Here is an 18,334-nt window from a genome sequence, read left to right as displayed (position 1 = left end):
TTCAGATGTATCTTTGGCAGGATTTTGCTTATCTTAGACACAGTCAGCAGGAAGACTATCAGTAGAGATAGTACAGTGAGCTCCATCACACATTCCTTCAAAGAGTGTATCCTGAGCATTTTGTGCCAGGCACTATGCTGTTTATGTGGGCCCAGAGGGATGGATATCATATCTCACACATGCCTATGCTGTGCCTTCTGTCAGAAGGTACCCAGGACTTGATGACAAGGGTCAAGTGGGGGTGTGGGAACACCATATAGGCTAACCCTCAACTCAGCCTCCTAATAATGAGGACCATTGGTGAGCACTTACTAGTCTGGGATAGACACGACCAAATACTCTAGCATATGTTCTTTGAGTCTTCTTCCAACCCTTTCAAGATGCCAGTATGAAGGCAGGTGCCAGTAGCTCATGCCTGTATTTGTAGCTACTCAGGAGGCTGTGATCTAAGGATTGCAATTGAGAGTTAACCTCTAAATAATTACCAAACAAGAAAAAGAAAAACCAGAAATAGGGGCTGGGAAGGTGGCTCCGTGGTAGACCGCTTGCCTTGCATGCCTGAGGCCCTGGGTTCGATTCCTCAGCACCACATAAGCAAAAAGAAAAAAAGCCAGCAGTGGCACTGTGGCTCAAGTGGTAGAGCGCTAGCCTTGAGCTGAAGAGCTGAGGGACAGCGCCTAGGCCCAGAGTTCAGGCCCCACGACCAGATTCCCTCCCCCCCCCCCAAAAAAAAAACAGAAATAGAGGTGTGGCTCAAATGGTGTAGTGCTAGCCTTGAGTGAAACAGCTAAAGTATAAGCACTACAGCTGTGAGTTCAACTTCCAGTACACACACACACACACACACACACACACACACACACAATGATGTCATTATACTTCCCATTTTATAGATGAGAAACATCAAGGTTCAGAGGGATGAGATGTCCAGGGATCAAAGCAGACAATGGGGAGAAGCAGAACTTAGCCCTCAGATGATGTCCCTTGGACACCTTTACCCAAAAGCAGTGTATCTAGAACCCCTTCCTCCTTTAGCCTGATCATGCCCCCTAGCAAGGCCTCCCTGACTCCCCATCCATGCAAGACTCCAGCTGTTGTGATTTCAGACTCTGAATATTGTCTGGTTAGTGCAGGAAGTCAGCTAAGTGTGTGCAGTTTTCTCTCACTTAAAAACAAGAAGGATACTTAGTCAAACCCCTGTCACACCTTCTCCCATGTCACTTCTTCCACACTCAGACATCATGAAACCTTTGTTCCACGGAGGGCCCAGTGGCCAGCTCCCAGGGGAAGGCACCCTGCTCTTGTTAGAACTGTCATCCCACCCCTCCTCCAAGTGTTCAGTCAGCCGCTGCCCTGGAAACAAAGTTCCTTATGGACCCAGAGTTTCAGCTCTTAGTGCTTCTTCCCAGATCCTTTCCCCTGTGGCTCCTTAGTCCAGATGCTTCTCTCTTTCCCTTCCACCCCCATTCTTTCTGGCTACCTTGGGAAGATCTGTTCTCAGTCAAGGAAAGGATAAAGGCATGTTTCCATTTGGATGAGTTTCTTGGTGTGTTTATTAAACACAGCTTGAGCTGAAAGATTGTATCACATCATCTAAATGAAGGCAGCTGCTGTACTCTGCACTTTGGACTCAAAAGCAAAAAGAAGACATTTCCTCTGGTTACAAGCCAGGCCAATTTTCATAGAGTGTCCAGCATCTTTCACATTCATTTAAACAACTATCGGACACCTGTGATGGGCCAACCCTTCAAGAGAAAAGTCAAAAAAGATGTGTGAAGCAAGCCCTGATTGGGCTATGACTCGTAACTGTGACATCATTGTTGTTCTGATGAGTGTCTGAGAATGCCCAGCATAGGTGGCGTCAGTGAGCACTGACAGATGATCTTACAGCTGTGGGAACCTCTTAGATCCACAGATGTTCGAAGAAAATGTGTAGTGCATCGGAGTCACCAGGTTTTCCCAAAGAGCTTCTGATTCCCTAGTTCAGTAGGGAGCGAGTTCAGAAAAGTGTATTTGCAAAATGGATTTCTGTCAAATGTGTTTGGAGACCACTGCTTGAGCTAGCTTTGACCTGTGCATTACCCTGGCACAAGCAGACAGGATAGAGGAGCATGTTGTTTAAGACAGAAAATTCTTTAGTCGTAAATGTCAGCCCTTGGAGAGACTGACGCAATGAAGAGTGGACATTCGTCGAGTTTTGAGGAGATTTTATTGAGCTCATGTTTCATTGCACTGGGGATGGTAAGAATAAAAAATGCAGGTGCTTTGGTTGAAAAACCAGCCTCTCTTTTTTGTGTGTTTTTACTTTCTCAAGTATGTACCTTTTCATTTTCCTCCTTTTTTGTTTTTTGTTTTTTTTTGTTTTTGTCAGTCATGGGCCCAAACTCTGGGCCTGGGTGCTGTTCCTCAGCTCTTTAGCTCAAGGCTAGAGCTCTACCACTTGAGCCACAGTGCCACTTGTGGCTTTTTCTGCATATGTGGTGCTGAGGAATCGAACCCAGGGCCTCATGCATGCAAGGCAAGCACTCTACCCCTGAGCCACCTTCCCAGCCCTGTCCTCCTATTTTAGAAATCTGAAATATCAAATATCAAACAACAAAATCCCTAAAGAGTCTTCTTTTTCAGGTGGTACGAATACTTTTATGCTTCACATCCTAGTTGTAAAGTGAATCAGATTTGTTCCATTCCTCTTCTTTCCTGTGTTCCCAGGTCACTGGACTGGGCTAGCTGGAGCAGAGATTTAATAACTTGTCTTAAGACACGTCAGGGTGAATGCCAGGAAATTTGTAGCTATGATGCTTTAGGCTGTCTGCCAGTGCCAGCTAACTCCTGTGTGTGCTCACTGCCCAACCTCCTGCTTCTTCTGAAAGTAGTAAAGAAGTCCAAGGAAATTATCAACAAGCACAAGAGGCAGACTGTTCTTCTCCAATGTCCACAACTTAGTTAAATAGACTTTGGCCAAACACTAACTCAGGGAATGCTGTCGAGAGGCATTATTTAATTCACCGATTTAATTCAAAAGCTGTAAAGGTTAAAAGCCTAAAAATCCAGAGAGACTTATTGAAATGTAGAGTGCTACAAGGTAATCTCTTATTTTTTTCTAATTTGGTAGGCCAGAATAGAGCTAGAAATCTGCTTTGCTACTAAAACAAGTCAGGCAGACCAAACTTTGGGGGATCTGGCACTAACTATGAGCTCCCTGAGGTCAGAGACATACTGCTTTAATTCAAGTGTTTAGCCCAGAGCCTGGTGTGACGTAGACATTCAGAGCATGTTGTGGATTAGATGGGTTGAAGTACAAGCTAAACAACTGTATTTTCAGAGTTAGCTGAAAGAAATGAAAAATAAATGACCTGATATAACTTTTGATAGGTCATATAGTCATAAAATGGATGCTCATCACTAAATGGATATTGGAACCAGACATTGTAATCCTGGCTATTCAGGAGGCTGAGATCTGAGGAACACAGTTCGAAACCATCCTGGGCAGAAAAATTCATGAGACTCATTTATCTCTAAGCAGCAAAAAGCCAGAAGAGGTCATATGGCTCAAGTGATAGAGTACCACAACCTTGTAGGAACAAACTAAGTGAAAGTGCCCTGAGTATAAGCTCAAGTACTGATGCACACTATGCATGTGTGCACATACGTGCTTGCTCACACACACACATACACATACACAACCATACACATACACAACTCAATACTTGGATGGTGTTTCTTTTAATAAAAGGAAAGCAGCATCTTTTTCTTCTTCTTCTTTTAGTCAAGATTGTACCCTTTATCACAACACCAAATAGAGAACTCAACAGTAGGCCTTGGCTAAGCTTACTTAAGGAAATTTTCTATTTTGCTTTCTTTCTAGGAGCAATCCCGGATGTTGGAAATGGGAATAACGGGCCCAGAGGGCCATGTGCTGAGTAGACCAGAGGAGGTGAGTTGAGGGGGAGAGGTGTGTTGTAGAGGGCAAGGGGGAAATCAGGAGAGCAAAACCCTGATCATGGGAACTTCTGGTTTATTAACATCTTCGGATAGAATCTGCTTTTCAGAATCCTTGCCAACTAGCTATGGCGTGCCACTGACTCAAGTTACTTTTGAAATATGTCTATTTTGGCTCACTTCTCCAAGCCACATGCAAACACCAGGTATGAATAAACACTCCTGAAAGGGGCTGAGAACCTAAGAATGCTAGAGGGCACTGCTGTACCATTTATTTCAAAGATCACTTCTGGTCAGTATTTGCTTAAAGGCCTTTGAGACAATTGAAGAGGAATATAAAGGAGATACTTACTTCTGACCTTCCCAGTCCCTGATCTCTCTAAGGAAAGCATAGGAGGCAAGGGCACGTCACAGATTTTTTTCAGTAGGAGAGACACATTTGTAATTCCTTTCATAATCACTGTGAATCATGGAGACATTTCTCCTCTTTATGTCGTGCTCTGTTTTGAGTCTTACACAATCTTGGGCAAGTAGATAGGTGATAAAATTAGTATTGGGTGGCATTATGCCTATTGGTTTGTGTAAGGTGATGGTCATGGCAAGGGTTTCCAGTTTCACACATGTACATGAGTAATGATGCACATCTGTGTTTAGCAGCTAATGAAGCAATGAAAGGTGGTTCAGCTGATGCCATGTCTGGGATGTCAGCAACTTTGCCTGCTGGCATCGGGCACGGAGCTGGCAATTGGTGCCCATATGGCTCTCCCAATTGGCTCTGGGAGAGAAGCCAAAGACTGACACTTGTAGTGAAATCCGGCCTTCGTGTCAGCAAAGCGAATCCAGTTTCTATCCATCATTTCAACGTTACAACAAATAGAATAAAAGCTTAGAACTAGAAGAGACTATATCCCATTGCCCATCTTTTCAGAACCTTAAAAAATGAAAATACAACAAGAATAGACAAAAGCATTCCTCTCACAAAGATCTAACACATTGTATATTCATCAGAAGCCCTCTTTTTTTTTTTCTGTGATGTTTTTCGCTCCATTTGATTTAATCCATAAATGCGAGTGGCATTCTGTTTCTTTAATAATACCAGGTCCCCCTGTGCTCTGGTGGCTCACATCTATAATCCTAGCTACTCACAAGGTTGAGATTCTGAGAATTGCAGTTCAAAGCCAGCCTAAGCAGGAAAGTCTGTGAGACTCTTATCTCCACTTAACCACCAGAAAAGTAGAGCAGTGGCTCAAAGTGGTAGAGTGCTAGCCTAAAGCAAAAGAACTCAGAAATAGCACCTAGACCCTGAGTTTAAGCCCCATGGCTATCTAACAACAACAACAACAACAATAATAATAATACCAGGTCTCTTTCTGTGACACACTTACTCCTTTCATCATGCTAATTGCATGTATGATCTCCCTTATCATTGCTGCCACCCAAGGTAGTGAACACTACTGTATAGATCAACAATCACTGGAATCTGGGGCTGGAGGCATGGCACAAGGGTAGAGTGTCTGCCTAGCAAGTACAAGGCCTTGAGATCAGATCCCAGCTCTGAAGTTCAGAGACTTTAGACCACTGACCGGCCATGCTTGAAGGATTGACAAATCCTTAAGCAGTGTGAGCAGAGCAGAGCTGTCAGCACTGTTTGTGAAGCTATAAATATGGTCACTGGAGAGATGTGCTGGCAAAACTAGGCTCCTCACAAGCAGCCAGGGGATTTCAGAGCAAAATCTATTTTTGTTCTTTGGTTTGTTTTTTGTTTTCTCAACTTTTCTCTACCCTCATCACCTCAAACCTTCCCCCAGTTCCTATCTCCTTTTTAGTTAAAAGCTTCTGGGCCTGCAAATCTCTACAACCCTGCAAAGTCCTTTGGGGGTAAAAGTGGAGGGTGGTGTAACCTTCTAAAGATAGTCAAAGTGTGGAAAAAACTACTGTGTGGGACAGAATGAGATCGAAGGGACCAGGACTGAGCTCCTGGGGAAGCTGAAGTGGTCAGCAAAGGTGAAAAGGGGAAAGGGGGAAGCCACCGTCTTCCAGTGAACCAGAGGCTTTTCTTCCCACATATGCTGTTCAGACTGTGGAGTCCAAGGCATAGAGCATCTGCTCCAGGTTCTGCCATCTGGGTGCTTTATGGGGCTGCTGGGTTCACCTGCACCCAGGGGCCTCCAGACATGAGTCTGCATGGATAAAGTCCTAGGGACACCAGCGGGGCAAATTCCTTGTGTCTGTCTGCTGAGCCATGTCCACCACAGCAGTGGCTGGCTTGCGTGCTATATCTACCGGACATCTGCAAGTTATTTTGGGTACATTTTGAAGTGTTGGGCTGCACAGGCTTACCAGAAAGTCATATCCATACAGAGAGGAACTGGTGCTGATTGTGTGGAAAAATGCCATTGTCTCTGCTCCAGACTGAATTGGACTAACTCAGGCTGTGGTTAGTAACAGGCTCACACTGGCCAGAGACTGAAACAGACAAGCCAAGAGCCACCCTTCACAGGATATTGCCTTGTCCAAGGAGTGGGCTAAATGCTTGCTTAAGAGGATTAACTCAGCCTGGCCCTGATGGCTCTCGCCTGTAATCCTAGCTATTCAGGAGGCCGAGATCTGAGGATCGCGGTTCAAAGCCAGCCCGGGCAGGAGAGACCGTGAGACTCCTATCTCCAATAAACCACCAGAAAACCCGAAGTGGCGCTGTAGCTCAAGTGGTAGAGCGCTCGCCTTGAGCTGAAGAGCTGAGGGACAGTGCCCAGGCCCAGAGTTCAAGCCCCACGACCGACAAAAAAAAAAAAAAAAAAGAGGATTAACTCATTGAATCCTTACAACTGCCCAAGCTGTCCGATTCTGATTGCTCCCTCCCTTCTTCCCTTTCTCCCTCCTTCTCTCACTTCTTCACTCCTTTCCCCTTCCATTTTCTTTCCCTCCTTCCCTTCTCTTCTCTTTCTCCTTCCTTCCTTTCTCCCTCTCCCTCTCTCTTTTTCTCCCTCCCCATCCACTTTCCCACTCCTCTCTCTTTCATGTGCATAAGTGCACAAGGTGCACACACACACACACACAAACACACACATTTTACATACAAGGAATCAGGAAGGTTGTGTAACATACCTGACTTATCAATAACAGAACTTAACCCAACTTATAAGTCACAGAACCAGGACACTGAGGCAGCCTGAGACTCTACAACCCTACTTTTTAATAAAATAAGGGAAATCTCATTGCTTCTTACTCAGTGCAACAGGATCAGTTACATATTTCAAAGCATGAATTCTACACTAGAGTGAGATGAATAGATGTCTAAGAAAAGTAATATTCAGCCAGGCACCAGTGGCTCCTGCCTATAATCCTAACAACTTAGGAAGCTGAGATTTAAGGATCAAGATTTGAAGCCAGCCTGGGCACCAAAGTCCCTAAGATTCTTATCTCTAATGAATTACCAACAAAAGTCAGAAGTAGAGCTATGGCTCAAGTGCTAGAGAGCTAGCCCTGCGCAAAAAAGCTCAAGGATAGCACCCAGGCCCTGAGTTCAAGCCCAGGACCAGCACACACACACACACACACACACACACACACACACACACTAATAGATAGATCAATAAAAAGAGAAAGAAAGAGAAAGAGAGAGAGAGAGAGACAGACAGACAGAAAAAGAGACACAGAGAGAGACAGAGAGACAGAGAGAGACAGAGAGAAGCCTGGGAACAGTTCTTATAAAAATGTCTCCCAGCTGGGCACCAGTGGCTCACGCCTGTAATCCTAGCTACTCAGGAGGCTGAGATCTGAGGATTGTGCTTCAGTCAGCCTGGGCAGGAAAAGTTCGTGAGACTCTTATCTCCAATAAGCCACCAAAAAACCAGAAGTGGCACTGTGGCTCAAGCGGTAGAGCGCTTGCCTTGAGCTGAAGAGCTGAGGGACAGCGCCCAGGCCCAGAGTTCAGGCCCCATGACTGACAAAAATAAAATGTTTCCCAGAATTAACCCATGCCTGACCATGAGCTGTACAGGGCAGGATTTGAGGAGCCATTATGCTTGACTGCTTTTCCTGGACCCAGTGTCACCATGATTTTGGTTCCTATAGAATCTTCCCTGAGCAAGTTGGGGAGCAGAGGCACACAGCTATGGTGATACCCACAGAATGAGAGTGTAAGGGAACTCTCAGCTGACAGCAAGTCAGCATCACAAGTGTGTCAGCCATTGCCCTGACAGCCCTTCACTGGATTCTCTTATTTCTCTTTTTACCGGAGAGGCCAGAGGCCCTGAGAAGCTGAGTGACCCAGCAATGGTGGGTTTGAAATGGGGTCATGGCCATCTAACTGCATACGCACCAGGTGGATTTTTTTTCACCATTTATAGAGGCCAGGAAAGGCAAAGGTGAGGGGTTCGTACTTCTATTCACTCGTGGAAATTTGTTTCTACAGCTGGAAGCCGAGGCTGTGTTCCGAGCCATCACCATCGCCAGCCAAACCAACTGTCCACTCTATATCACAAAAGTCATGAGCAAGAGTGCAGCTGATCTCATCTCTCAAGCCAGGAAAAAAGGTGATTTGTATTCCCAGTCTCGCAGCCCCTGATGAATGGCATGGCCCCTTGGCTATCTCTGGTCATAGAAATGGTACCTATTCAGTTTTATTGCCCTGCTCTTTAGGAAATCTCAGTTCATATCAAAGGCTCTGAGGCTTTTCCCACCTTGTGTGTAAGTGTACAGGCTCAGCTCGGGAAGGTGAAGTAGAGTGTATAACATGGCATGGATTCAATTATTTCTTTGGAGATCTCACGGGTCTCACTTTCTCGTTTCAATCTGCACATTCGTTTGCATTATCTGGGTTTTGTAAATAGTCAAGATTACACATAAGTCCAAGGTCAACTCCGGTTGGCTTAAACAAACAAACCAAAGTAAGTGATTGGTTATGGGTGTCTGTGCATAGCTAGGTTGAGGGGTTTTATCAGTGGTATCAAGCCAGTGTCATTCTTCTTGCTTTCCTGGCTCTCTTTCCACCCTGACAACTTGCTGTTCCATGTGAACGTGACAAGAACAGATGCCAGAGGCCACCTGCTGTCCTCAATTCTTGGTGGAAGACTTGATGGATAAATAGAACACCCCTTTCCCCAAGGCTCAAGCTCAAGGCCCCAGGGCTGGGGCCCTGTGCCTAGACTATCGCCTGCCCGGGGCATGGTGTCCTCTGTCTAGAATGAAGAGCAGAATGCAGGGGCAGAGTTACACTGACCTCTCAAGGTTGTCTACCACCATGGCCTTCCTGGCCCAGGGCTCTGTACCTCTGTCTTCTTCCTTCTGCTGCTTTCTTCACTGATGTTCACACGGGCTTCAGTTGCTCGACTTGGGTTGAACTTTCTTCACACTTCAAAGCTCTCTTATCTATTTGTGGGTCTTGTCTTCAATGGCAAATGGACTTGGTTGTGAAACTGAGTTTATAAAGACTGTGGCTGAGAAGCCTGAGACATGGACCATGTTTGGTCATGGAAGAGGGCGTCCCAGGTTAGTCATATGGTGGCTGCCACTGTGGTCATCTGCTAGTGGAAAAACCACGATGAGGGGTTCATCTGCCAAACCCTCCTATAGAATCTTGGGTGTGTGAGTGACTCTTTTTCTATGGGAGTGGAATCTTCTGGACTGTCTTTCTAGCTGGAAGATTCTGAATCCCACCTTGCTTTCAGAAAGCCTGCCTTTCCCTCCAAATAGTATACCACAACTGTCCTGGCAGAGCTGCTCCACTGGGTGTGAGCCATTAGCAAGACCCAGAGAGCATTCTAGCTATGGCCGCCATGCTCATACTGTCATGCTATGCCTTCAGCCAATGGCTGAATCCTACCAGGCCCCATCCTTGGGGACCAATGAGGAGGGGCTTCTTCCATTGTATGCTGGTCTTATTCAAACTTCATGGAGAATTCTTCAGTCCCCTTAGCCCTCTGGCTCTTGATTCCCTGACAAAGAGCTAGTAGAGCTGTGGCACTGTTATTCTGTCATGGAAAACTGGCTGCCAAGATGGAAGTCAATCAAGGCCTCATGGATGGTCTTTCTCGGGGAAAAAGCGAGAAACATTCCAAGGAGAAAGACACATTTCACATCCTGACTACATTGCATCTCCCTTTGAGGCTCAGTTTACTTTCCGAACCCCTGTGTCTTATTCACTGAGACGCGTAATGAAATGTCTTTCCCAGCATCCTTCCTCAATCATCCTCAGTTAAACCCTTGAACCAAGTCACTTCTTGCCTTAGGTTGAGAAGCAATGAACATGATCAAAAAAAACTCGTGAGAGCTTCTGATCCACAGGAATGGGTTTGACTTTGTGGGACCAAAGCTTATTCTTGAAGCAGCAGAGAAGATCTGGCCATTGCCAGTGATGTGGTCACATTCTGGGCTTTGGGGTCTTATGGTGGACAAAGCAGGAGGTAAAATCAGTATTTACTTAGCATCTTCCATGCGCCACACCTTTCACCTGTGCAACTCTTTTCATTTCACAGGCCTGAGAAGCAGACTTTCCCTTGTTTCATGAATTCTTGGATGTATCCTGTTAACCTTTTAGTATTTCTGCAATGAGAATAAATCCTGTATCCATACTTAATTTTTATTTTAGTCTGCATGAAATTTTAGTTTGTCTCAACATTTGAGGGTCCGTGTTGTATCTTACAACTGAGATTCTTCTTATCTAGAGAATGCCCAATTGTTTACATTTAGCAGAGAAAAAAGCAGAAGCCTAGAAAAAGAGAGGGAATATGGATTTGCCTGTCTCACTCAAGAGTCTAAGCGTTGCTTTGATCAAATATGGTAGGCCCTGAGCAGTCTATACTTGGTTGCAAACCTAATGCTCTTCCCTACTCTTTTCAGGGAATGTGGTCTTTGGCGAACCCATCACTGCCAGCCTGGGAATAGATGGAACCCATTACTGGAGCAAGAACTGGGCTAAAGCAGCTGCATTTGTGACATCCCCACCTCTGAGCCCTGACCCCACCACTCCTGACTACATCAACTCCTTGCTAGCCAGGTTGGTGCAGGAAGCCAAGCACCAGGTGTTTCGTGGAAGTGTCTTGAAGCCAGCTGATGGGGGCTGAAATAGCCCCAGCTCTCAGCTGGACTAGAAGCCACAGTGTGAAATTCTCCTGCAGTCTTGTGTGCAGAAACCTCAATCTTCTACTTCCTGTTTCAAATGATTATACAGCAATAATGTAGCAATTTTACAAGAGAGGAACTCTTAACCCTATTAATGTCATTTTGCAGAGGAAGCAACTGAAGGTCAAAGAGTCATTTGCCTACGTTGAAATCATTGGTCATGATGACATGTAGCTAGAGTCACCTGTTGCTGTCTCTGGGCATGTAGAATCAGGCCATCAGTCATTTAAGTTCTATTTACTTTGGTACTAAGAGATGATCTAATCTCACCCCCTCACTTTCAGGATGAGGTAACTGAACTCAGAAAGGGAAGAAACATACCCAGCTCATAGTAAGGGTCTGTAGAGGAGGATGTGGAAATGTGGGAGTCTGACTCCAAACTCTCACACAAGACATGAATGAATACTGTGCCCTGGTGGACGGCACCCATCAATTCTGCTCACATAGCACTTTCTCCTTTTCCAGTGGGGATCTGCAGCTCTCTGGCAGTGCCCACTGCACCTTTAGCACTGCCCAGAAAGCCATTGGGAAAGACAACTTCACAGCCATCCCTGAGGGTACCAACGGGGTCGAGGAGCGAATGTCTGTCATCTGGGACAAGGCTGTGGTAAGGTGGGGGCGGGGGTACGGGGAAGTGATGGGGGGATGGCCTAGGCTAGATCCAAGCCTCTTGCACCAACCAAGCCAGGGCTCTGCTCCCCAGGTGTTCTGGTGAGGACAGTCTAGATGCAGGGGAGATTTCACACCTGCAGTGAGAGGTGCAGAGGCAGGTGACTCAACCGGTTTGGGAACTCGCCTTCTAGTCACCAAGTCAGATATGTAGAACTGGAAGAAATATTCCAAGGTTAAGAACCATGAACAGGGCTGGGAAGGTGGCTCAGTGGTAGAGCGCTTGCCTTGCATGCTCGAGGCCCTGGGTTCGATTCCTCAGCACCACATAAGCAAAAAGAAAAAAGCCGGAAGTGGTGCTGTGGCTCCAGTGGTAGAGCGCTAGCCTAGCTGAGGGACAGCGCCCAGGCCCAGAGTTCAGGGCCCACGACCGGACCCAAAAAAAAAAAAAGAACCAAGAATAGTCATAAAACTTTTCCAACCAACTCTATGAATGACTGGATTTAAAATACCAATGAATTAATTAATTCTTTATTTTTTTGTTGTTGTTTGGAGAGTTTTATGACTTCCTTTGAAAGAGCACTGAAAATGGAAAGCATGAATATGCTGTCTAATGTGTGTTTGCCAAATGAACTGACAGCAGCTTATTTTCTTCACAAAGTAATTTATGGGCAACAGATTTTTGTGATCTGACAAAAAATGTTTACATATTTACATTTTTAAAAAAATGGTAAGCAATGAGTCTGTGCCAGGAGTCACGCTACTCCACCGGCACTACAGGTGGCAACCCAGGAGACTGTCCATCAGTGTCTTCTGAGGAAAGAAACAGACACTTAAATGGAGACTCTCCCAAAGATTTTAGTAACCAACTCATGATTTATTCAGCTGATCACTTCCCCATGTTCAGGGCCAAAGAGAATATATGTAAACTAATACCCTATTCATCTATGCAGTGTGATTCACTGAATTTCTTTTCTCCCAGTAAGCTCAAGGCTTGCTTTTAACTTTAGTCTTTTCTGTACTCAAGCCATTTGTATTGAGATCACAGAAAGTATATATATATATATATATATATATATCTCAAATAGCTTGTCTTTTCTACACTGTTCTGTATTTATCAGTAGGTTTATGTATCCTGACACTATCTGAAATTATTAGCAATAATTTTAGGCACTCATGCTTGAGAATTACATAATTACATAATTATACTCAGTGATGGATCCCATAGGTGGTCCCAGAAAATTATATTACTGAGGGATATGAGAGCTGTCTTCCTTTGTGCTAGCCCGCTCCATGAGCGAGCAAACAATAATGAAATCACAACCCCATCCTGAGAGAGGTACAGGTGTATCATTCATTAAGTTGCCAACATACTGCTTGCTTCATAAAGAACACTTGGAAACCTCACACAAGTGCATGTATGAAAACAGAACAAACATATGAAATGGCCTCTAGCAAGGCACAATGGCTCATGACTGTAATCCCAACTACTTGGGAGACTGAGATGAAGAGGATCATGGTTCAAGGCCAGCATGAGCAAAACCTTCACCAGACCCTATCTCAACTAATTAAAAGCTGGGTATGATGACTCAGCTTTCATCCCAGCCATGCATGCAGGAAGTATAAACAGGAAGATTACAGTCACGGATTGCCCAGGTAAAAAGACCCTATTTGGAAAAATAATGAATGCAAAGAGGGTGGATGGACATAGCTCAAGTAATAAAACATGTTCCTAGCAAGCAGAAGACTCTACATTTAAACTTCAATCCCAAGTGGAAGGAATTCTCGTAATTCTACTACTCAGGGATGAGCATCTTAACTATTCTGATGCAGATACAGCATATTTCAAGTACACACATGTATTGAAAGACTGGGATCACAATCACATTTTTTTACTGTAAACTCCCTAATTCCTTGTGGGATAATGAATAAATGAGTAAAAATGTGCATGCTCAGAAGAAAGCACATACTCCAGGACAGTACCTTTTACCTGAAGCCTTGTGTCTGACTACCCAGCCTGCATGCTCACCTTTATGTGGGCCCTCAGTTCTTTCCAGTGTTTGAGCTCATCTTCCTCCGAGCTTGGAAGCCCAGTGTCAATAGATACAGGGAATATAGAGATAGAGTCAGATATAGTTATATGCTTTGTGTATTTCTATAGGCCACAGGGAAAATGGATGAAAACCAGTTTGTGGCTGTGACAAGCACAAATGCTGCCAAGATCTTTAACTTGTATCCTCGCAAGGGCCGGATATCTGTGGGCTCTGACAGTGACCTGGTCATCTGGGATCCAGATGCTGTGAAAATCGTCTCTGCCAAGAACCACCAGTCGGTAAGGCCTGGGCTGCTGATAGGAATTCATGCCCAGAGCTAGGTCAGGAGTGTGTGTACATGGTATGCTATCAGTTAGACTTGTTCAAGTTGCAATCGTAATCCATCCTGGATCTTAGTGGCTTAAAACATAAACTGTATTTCTTGCTCTTGATGTCCAGGATAGGTGGGTCAGCACAATGGCTCAGCTCTTCCTCCTCTGACCAGGATTGGGGGGATCTGTGAGGCTCCCCCAAATCCTGTGTGTTAGCAGTACTAAGGAGGCTTAGACAGGCTTCTTGTTTAGAGACTAAGGAAAGAATTAGTATTGTTGTCATGTGTTTCTGTTCATGTAGATTAAAAACCAAAGCCCGATGCTTATATAAGGTACTTAATATTTGTTAGTAAAGAGTTTGTATTTGTTTATAAAGCATTTACCTATCAAGCCCTGTGCTCCCTGATACTGGGGGCTTGAATTCAGAGGCTTGTGCTAGCTTGACTTATTTGATTGGCTGGTGCTCTGCCACTTGACCCAGGCTTCCAGCCCAATTTTTTGCCAGATATTTTCAAAATGGAATCTAACATCCTCTTCTGCCTTGGCTAGCCTTGAACCATGATCCTCCAAATCTCAACCTCTTGAAGTAGTTAGGATGACTGATAGGAGCTCACCCAGGCCTGGCCAAGCACTGTGCTTTTAATTCACCAAATCTCATAACAGCCTCCCACCAATAGACACTATTATTATTCCCATTTTCTAAATGTAAAGGATTAAGGATTTCATGCAGTCAGTCCATGGTGAAGCTAGTTAACCCAAATACCTTAACTCCAAACTTGATAGCGTCTTTTTGCAAAAACTGTCTCTCCTTTATTGAATAAATAAAGGAGATGGGGAGAAATCCTATGTGTTGGTAATCACCATTGGTCAGCCGTCCCATCTCATCATGGTATAGAACGTTGACCTAGTGATTGCAAAGGGCCACACTACCCCTCTATGCACCCACTCCACACCAGACTCCATACACAGCATCTGGAACCTCGCTGGCAGGGAAACCCACTTCTACTTGCAGACTTGCATTTTTCTTTGCCAGAAGTCCGTTCTTCAGTTAGCCAGTGGCAGTCTCCTGCTGTCTCCTCCCTTCTGGAAGGCAACAGACTCACCTAGGGCTTTCCCTGGCTTATCTGGTCATCGGAGGCAGGGTCCCAAACACAGCAGGAAATAAATGCCCTTGTTCTCCCCTTCCTTTACCCGCCGTGGCGTTGGCCTCTGCCCCATCTCTAGGCTGCAGAGTACAACATCTTTGAAGGCATGGAGCTGCGCGGGGCACCCTTGGTGGTCATCTGCCAGGGCAAGATCATGATGGAAGACGGCAATCTGCATGTTACCCAGGGAGCTGGCCGCTTCATCCCCTGCAGCCCCTCCTCTGACTATGTCTATAAGCGCATCAAAGCCAGGAGGAAGGTAAGGAGCAGGTGGGACCCAGAGGTTGGAAAGTGTTTGTTGAAATGAAGGAGACCAAGCGACCCAGAGCATCTGTGTTTCCCAAATACGCACACAGATTCACAGTAGCCCCCTGGCCCTGGACAACAAATGAGTAAGTGTTCTTGTGATAAAGGGAATAATGAAACATTTTTTTTTTGCCAGAGATAGTTGGGGGATTTTTGTTTGTTTTGTTTTCCCTAAGGAATTTCTCCAATGTTTATAGTACTCTTACTTTAAATACTGTAAACTTTGACTAATTGCGTATAATGTTAGCATATTTGTATGAAAATAAATGATTCTCTCCGGGCATTGATGAATCACATCTATGATCTTAACTACTCAGGTTGGTTGAGATTTGAGGATCTTAGTTCAAAGCTAGCTTGGGCAGGCGAGTTTGTGAAACTATTATCTTCAATTAACCATCACAAAGCAGAAGTGGAGTTGTGGCTCAAGTGACGGAGTGGTAGCTTTGAGCCAATAAACTAAGGACAGTGCCCAGGCTCCACTACTATCATTCATATATATATATTATATATATTCCTTTTTATAGTTTACTGGTCCCAGGTCTTGAACTCTGGGTCTGGGGGCTGTCCCTGAGCTTTTGTGCTCATGGCTATCACTCCAACACTTGAGCTACAAGCTCGACATTTAGCTTTTTGTGGTTAAATGGAGATAAGAGACTAATGGACTTTCCTGCCCAAGTTGGCTTTGAACGGTGATCCTCAGTTCTCAGTCTCCTGACTAGGTAGGATCACCGGTATGAGCCCTGGATATTCTTAATGGCTTACAATAAGCACCAGAGTTCACATCCACCCATCCTATCCCAGCCTGTCAGTATTGTTCAATGGCACAAATGCTGACAACTTCTAGCTACCACGGGTAAAACACAAGCTTGCTTAAGTTCTTGATTTTAAACACACTCTCTCTCTGTCTCCCTCTGTCTCTCTGTCTCTGTCTCTGTCTTTCTCTCACTCATACACATAGACTCACACTCACATTTTATATGTGTCCAGTTTGGACCTAACAGAGAAGAAAATAAGACTCAAACTTCCCTAGTGTTCACTCCTTATTTTTGCGGATGTGACTTAGATTCCAGAACAGAGACTTGGGCCTGCTCCTTAGGGAGCAGAGACACCATCATCATGGCTCCATGGACCACCCCCACCCCCCCAACACACACACACACTGATGAGCTTGGCTTGTGTGTTTTTGCAGCCTGTCCACTTCATGAACACAGACGGAAGGCTCTGGCAGGACTTCTGTTGTCAAGCTGTGTTCAATCCTTACACTCAAGTATGGCTAGCAGCATGGCCTCCTTGCCTTGCTGTGGCCAATGATACAATGTGGATAGAGGCTGTGTGCTGGACCCTGGGCCCACTGCCACCAAGTATGGTCTTGCAATGTTTGTCCATTAGACTGTGAGTCCCTCTGAGGGAAGCATCGTATTTCAAAGGACCATACAAACTCCAGCATCTGGCCTGAGGCCCTGCCCTGAGCATGCCTGCCCTTGGTTGACATTGTTGGCTGGCCCCACAGCCAGAGTCCATGGGGTCAGACCACAGACTCTCATTCAGGGCCTGGTCCTCCTGATGTGTGCTCTAAAGGTAGAACTCCCATGTGACCCCACGTTGCCAGCCTGTGAGACCTTGCTTGACATGGCTTCAGTTCCTGATGGCTGGGCTCCAGCCCGTGTGGTAACACTTCCAGCTTGGGCTCCTCCCTCCTGCCCACCCTGTCATCCCCAGCACACCAGACATTCTCCCACCTTGCCTTCTCCTTCACACAAGCCCAGCTGTAGAAAATCCCGCACGCGCTGCGCTCAGAGATGTACATGCAGACTTCAATCTGTCATAAATGAATGGTGACCCTTGTCTTTCTGGCTGCAGATGGGAGACCTGCACGCAGTCCCAAGGGGCATGTACGATGGGCCGGTGTTTGATCTGACCACCACCCCTAAAGGAGGGACCCCTGCGGGTTCTACCCGGGGCTCTCCCACTCGGCCGAATCCACCTGTGAGGAATTTGCATCAGTCAGGATTCAGCCTGTCAGGTTAGCAGCACAGATTTATTAAGGGGGGGAGGGAGGGAAGAAGGGGTGGGGAGGGACCAGGGTGCCTATAAGGGGGACTGAGATCCTAAGAGTTGGTCTTTCATGTGTCTCCAGCCTGGTGCTGGCATCCTATTGAGGAAAAGGATAGTGGGAACAAGCAGGAAGGTTTGGAAACTGAACAATATCCTGGTGAGGAAGTCAGACAAGAACTAGTCAGGTTGGAGATCAAGTTCAAGGTCAAATGCAAATGACAGCAAAGGCTTTGAGGTCAGACCTGCTTGAGAGCAGCACGGAGGAGCTGAAGTGATCTTGATTCTCTATGACACATAGTGTGCTCCTGTGATTTATAAAAATAGTTCTGTTTTGGGCTGGGAAGGTGCCTCAGTGGTAGAGTGCTTGCCTCGCATGCATGAAGCCCTGGGTTTGATTCCTCAGCACCACATAAGTAGAAAAAGCTGGAAGTAGCTCTGTGGCTCAAGTGGTAGAATGGTAGCCTTGAGCAAAAGAAACTCAGGGAGAGGGCCCAGGCCCTCAGTTCAAGTCCCAGGACTGGCAAAAAAAAAAAAAAGCTCTATTTTTATCCTCCAAGTGCAGTAGCTTCTTATAACTACAGTTTTAGTGTTCTTCTCTCCCTGGTAATAATAATAATAGCTTCCACAGCTTTAACTTTTACTGTGTGTTTTTCATATTGTTATCTGACCTGTTCTTTAAGAACTCCCTGATAGGAACAGAAAATCATGGTTCAATTGTTCCCCAGTCAGTGGTCTACACTGGGGAGAAATAAACATAGAGTCCCTTCCCTATGATGGGAGATGTAGGTTTGGG

General features: G+C 45.5%; 1 protein-coding gene across 2 annotated transcripts in view; it reads left to right on the top strand.

Moving 5' to 3' along the window:
- Dpysl3 (dihydropyrimidinase like 3) overlaps nucleotides 1-18,334 on the top strand; it is a 109,799-nt gene that overhangs the window by 87,557 nt on the left and 3,908 nt on the right. For both annotated transcript variants that reach the window (XM_042692193.1, XM_042692194.1), the window contains exons 7-13: nucleotides 3,866-3,934; nucleotides 8,354-8,474; nucleotides 10,780-10,936; nucleotides 11,527-11,668; nucleotides 13,832-14,002; nucleotides 15,260-15,439; nucleotides 17,347-17,509. In XM_042692193.1, coding sequence (XP_042548127.1) covers nucleotides 3,866-3,934; nucleotides 8,354-8,474; nucleotides 10,780-10,936; nucleotides 11,527-11,668; nucleotides 13,832-14,002; nucleotides 15,260-15,439; nucleotides 17,347-17,509 — 1,003 coding nt within the window. The remainder of the gene's footprint in view (nucleotides 1-3,865; nucleotides 3,935-8,353; nucleotides 8,475-10,779; nucleotides 10,937-11,526; nucleotides 11,669-13,831; nucleotides 14,003-15,259; nucleotides 15,440-17,346; nucleotides 17,510-18,334) is intronic.

This window comes from Dipodomys spectabilis, unplaced genomic scaffold (genome assembly GCF_019054845.1).
Source record: "Dipodomys spectabilis isolate Male_0828 unplaced genomic scaffold, ASM1905484v1 ptg000147l, whole genome shotgun sequence".
Taxonomy (NCBI): domain Eukaryota; kingdom Metazoa; phylum Chordata; class Mammalia; order Rodentia; family Heteromyidae; genus Dipodomys; species Dipodomys spectabilis.
This window is presented reverse-complemented; position numbering and strand designations above follow the sequence as displayed.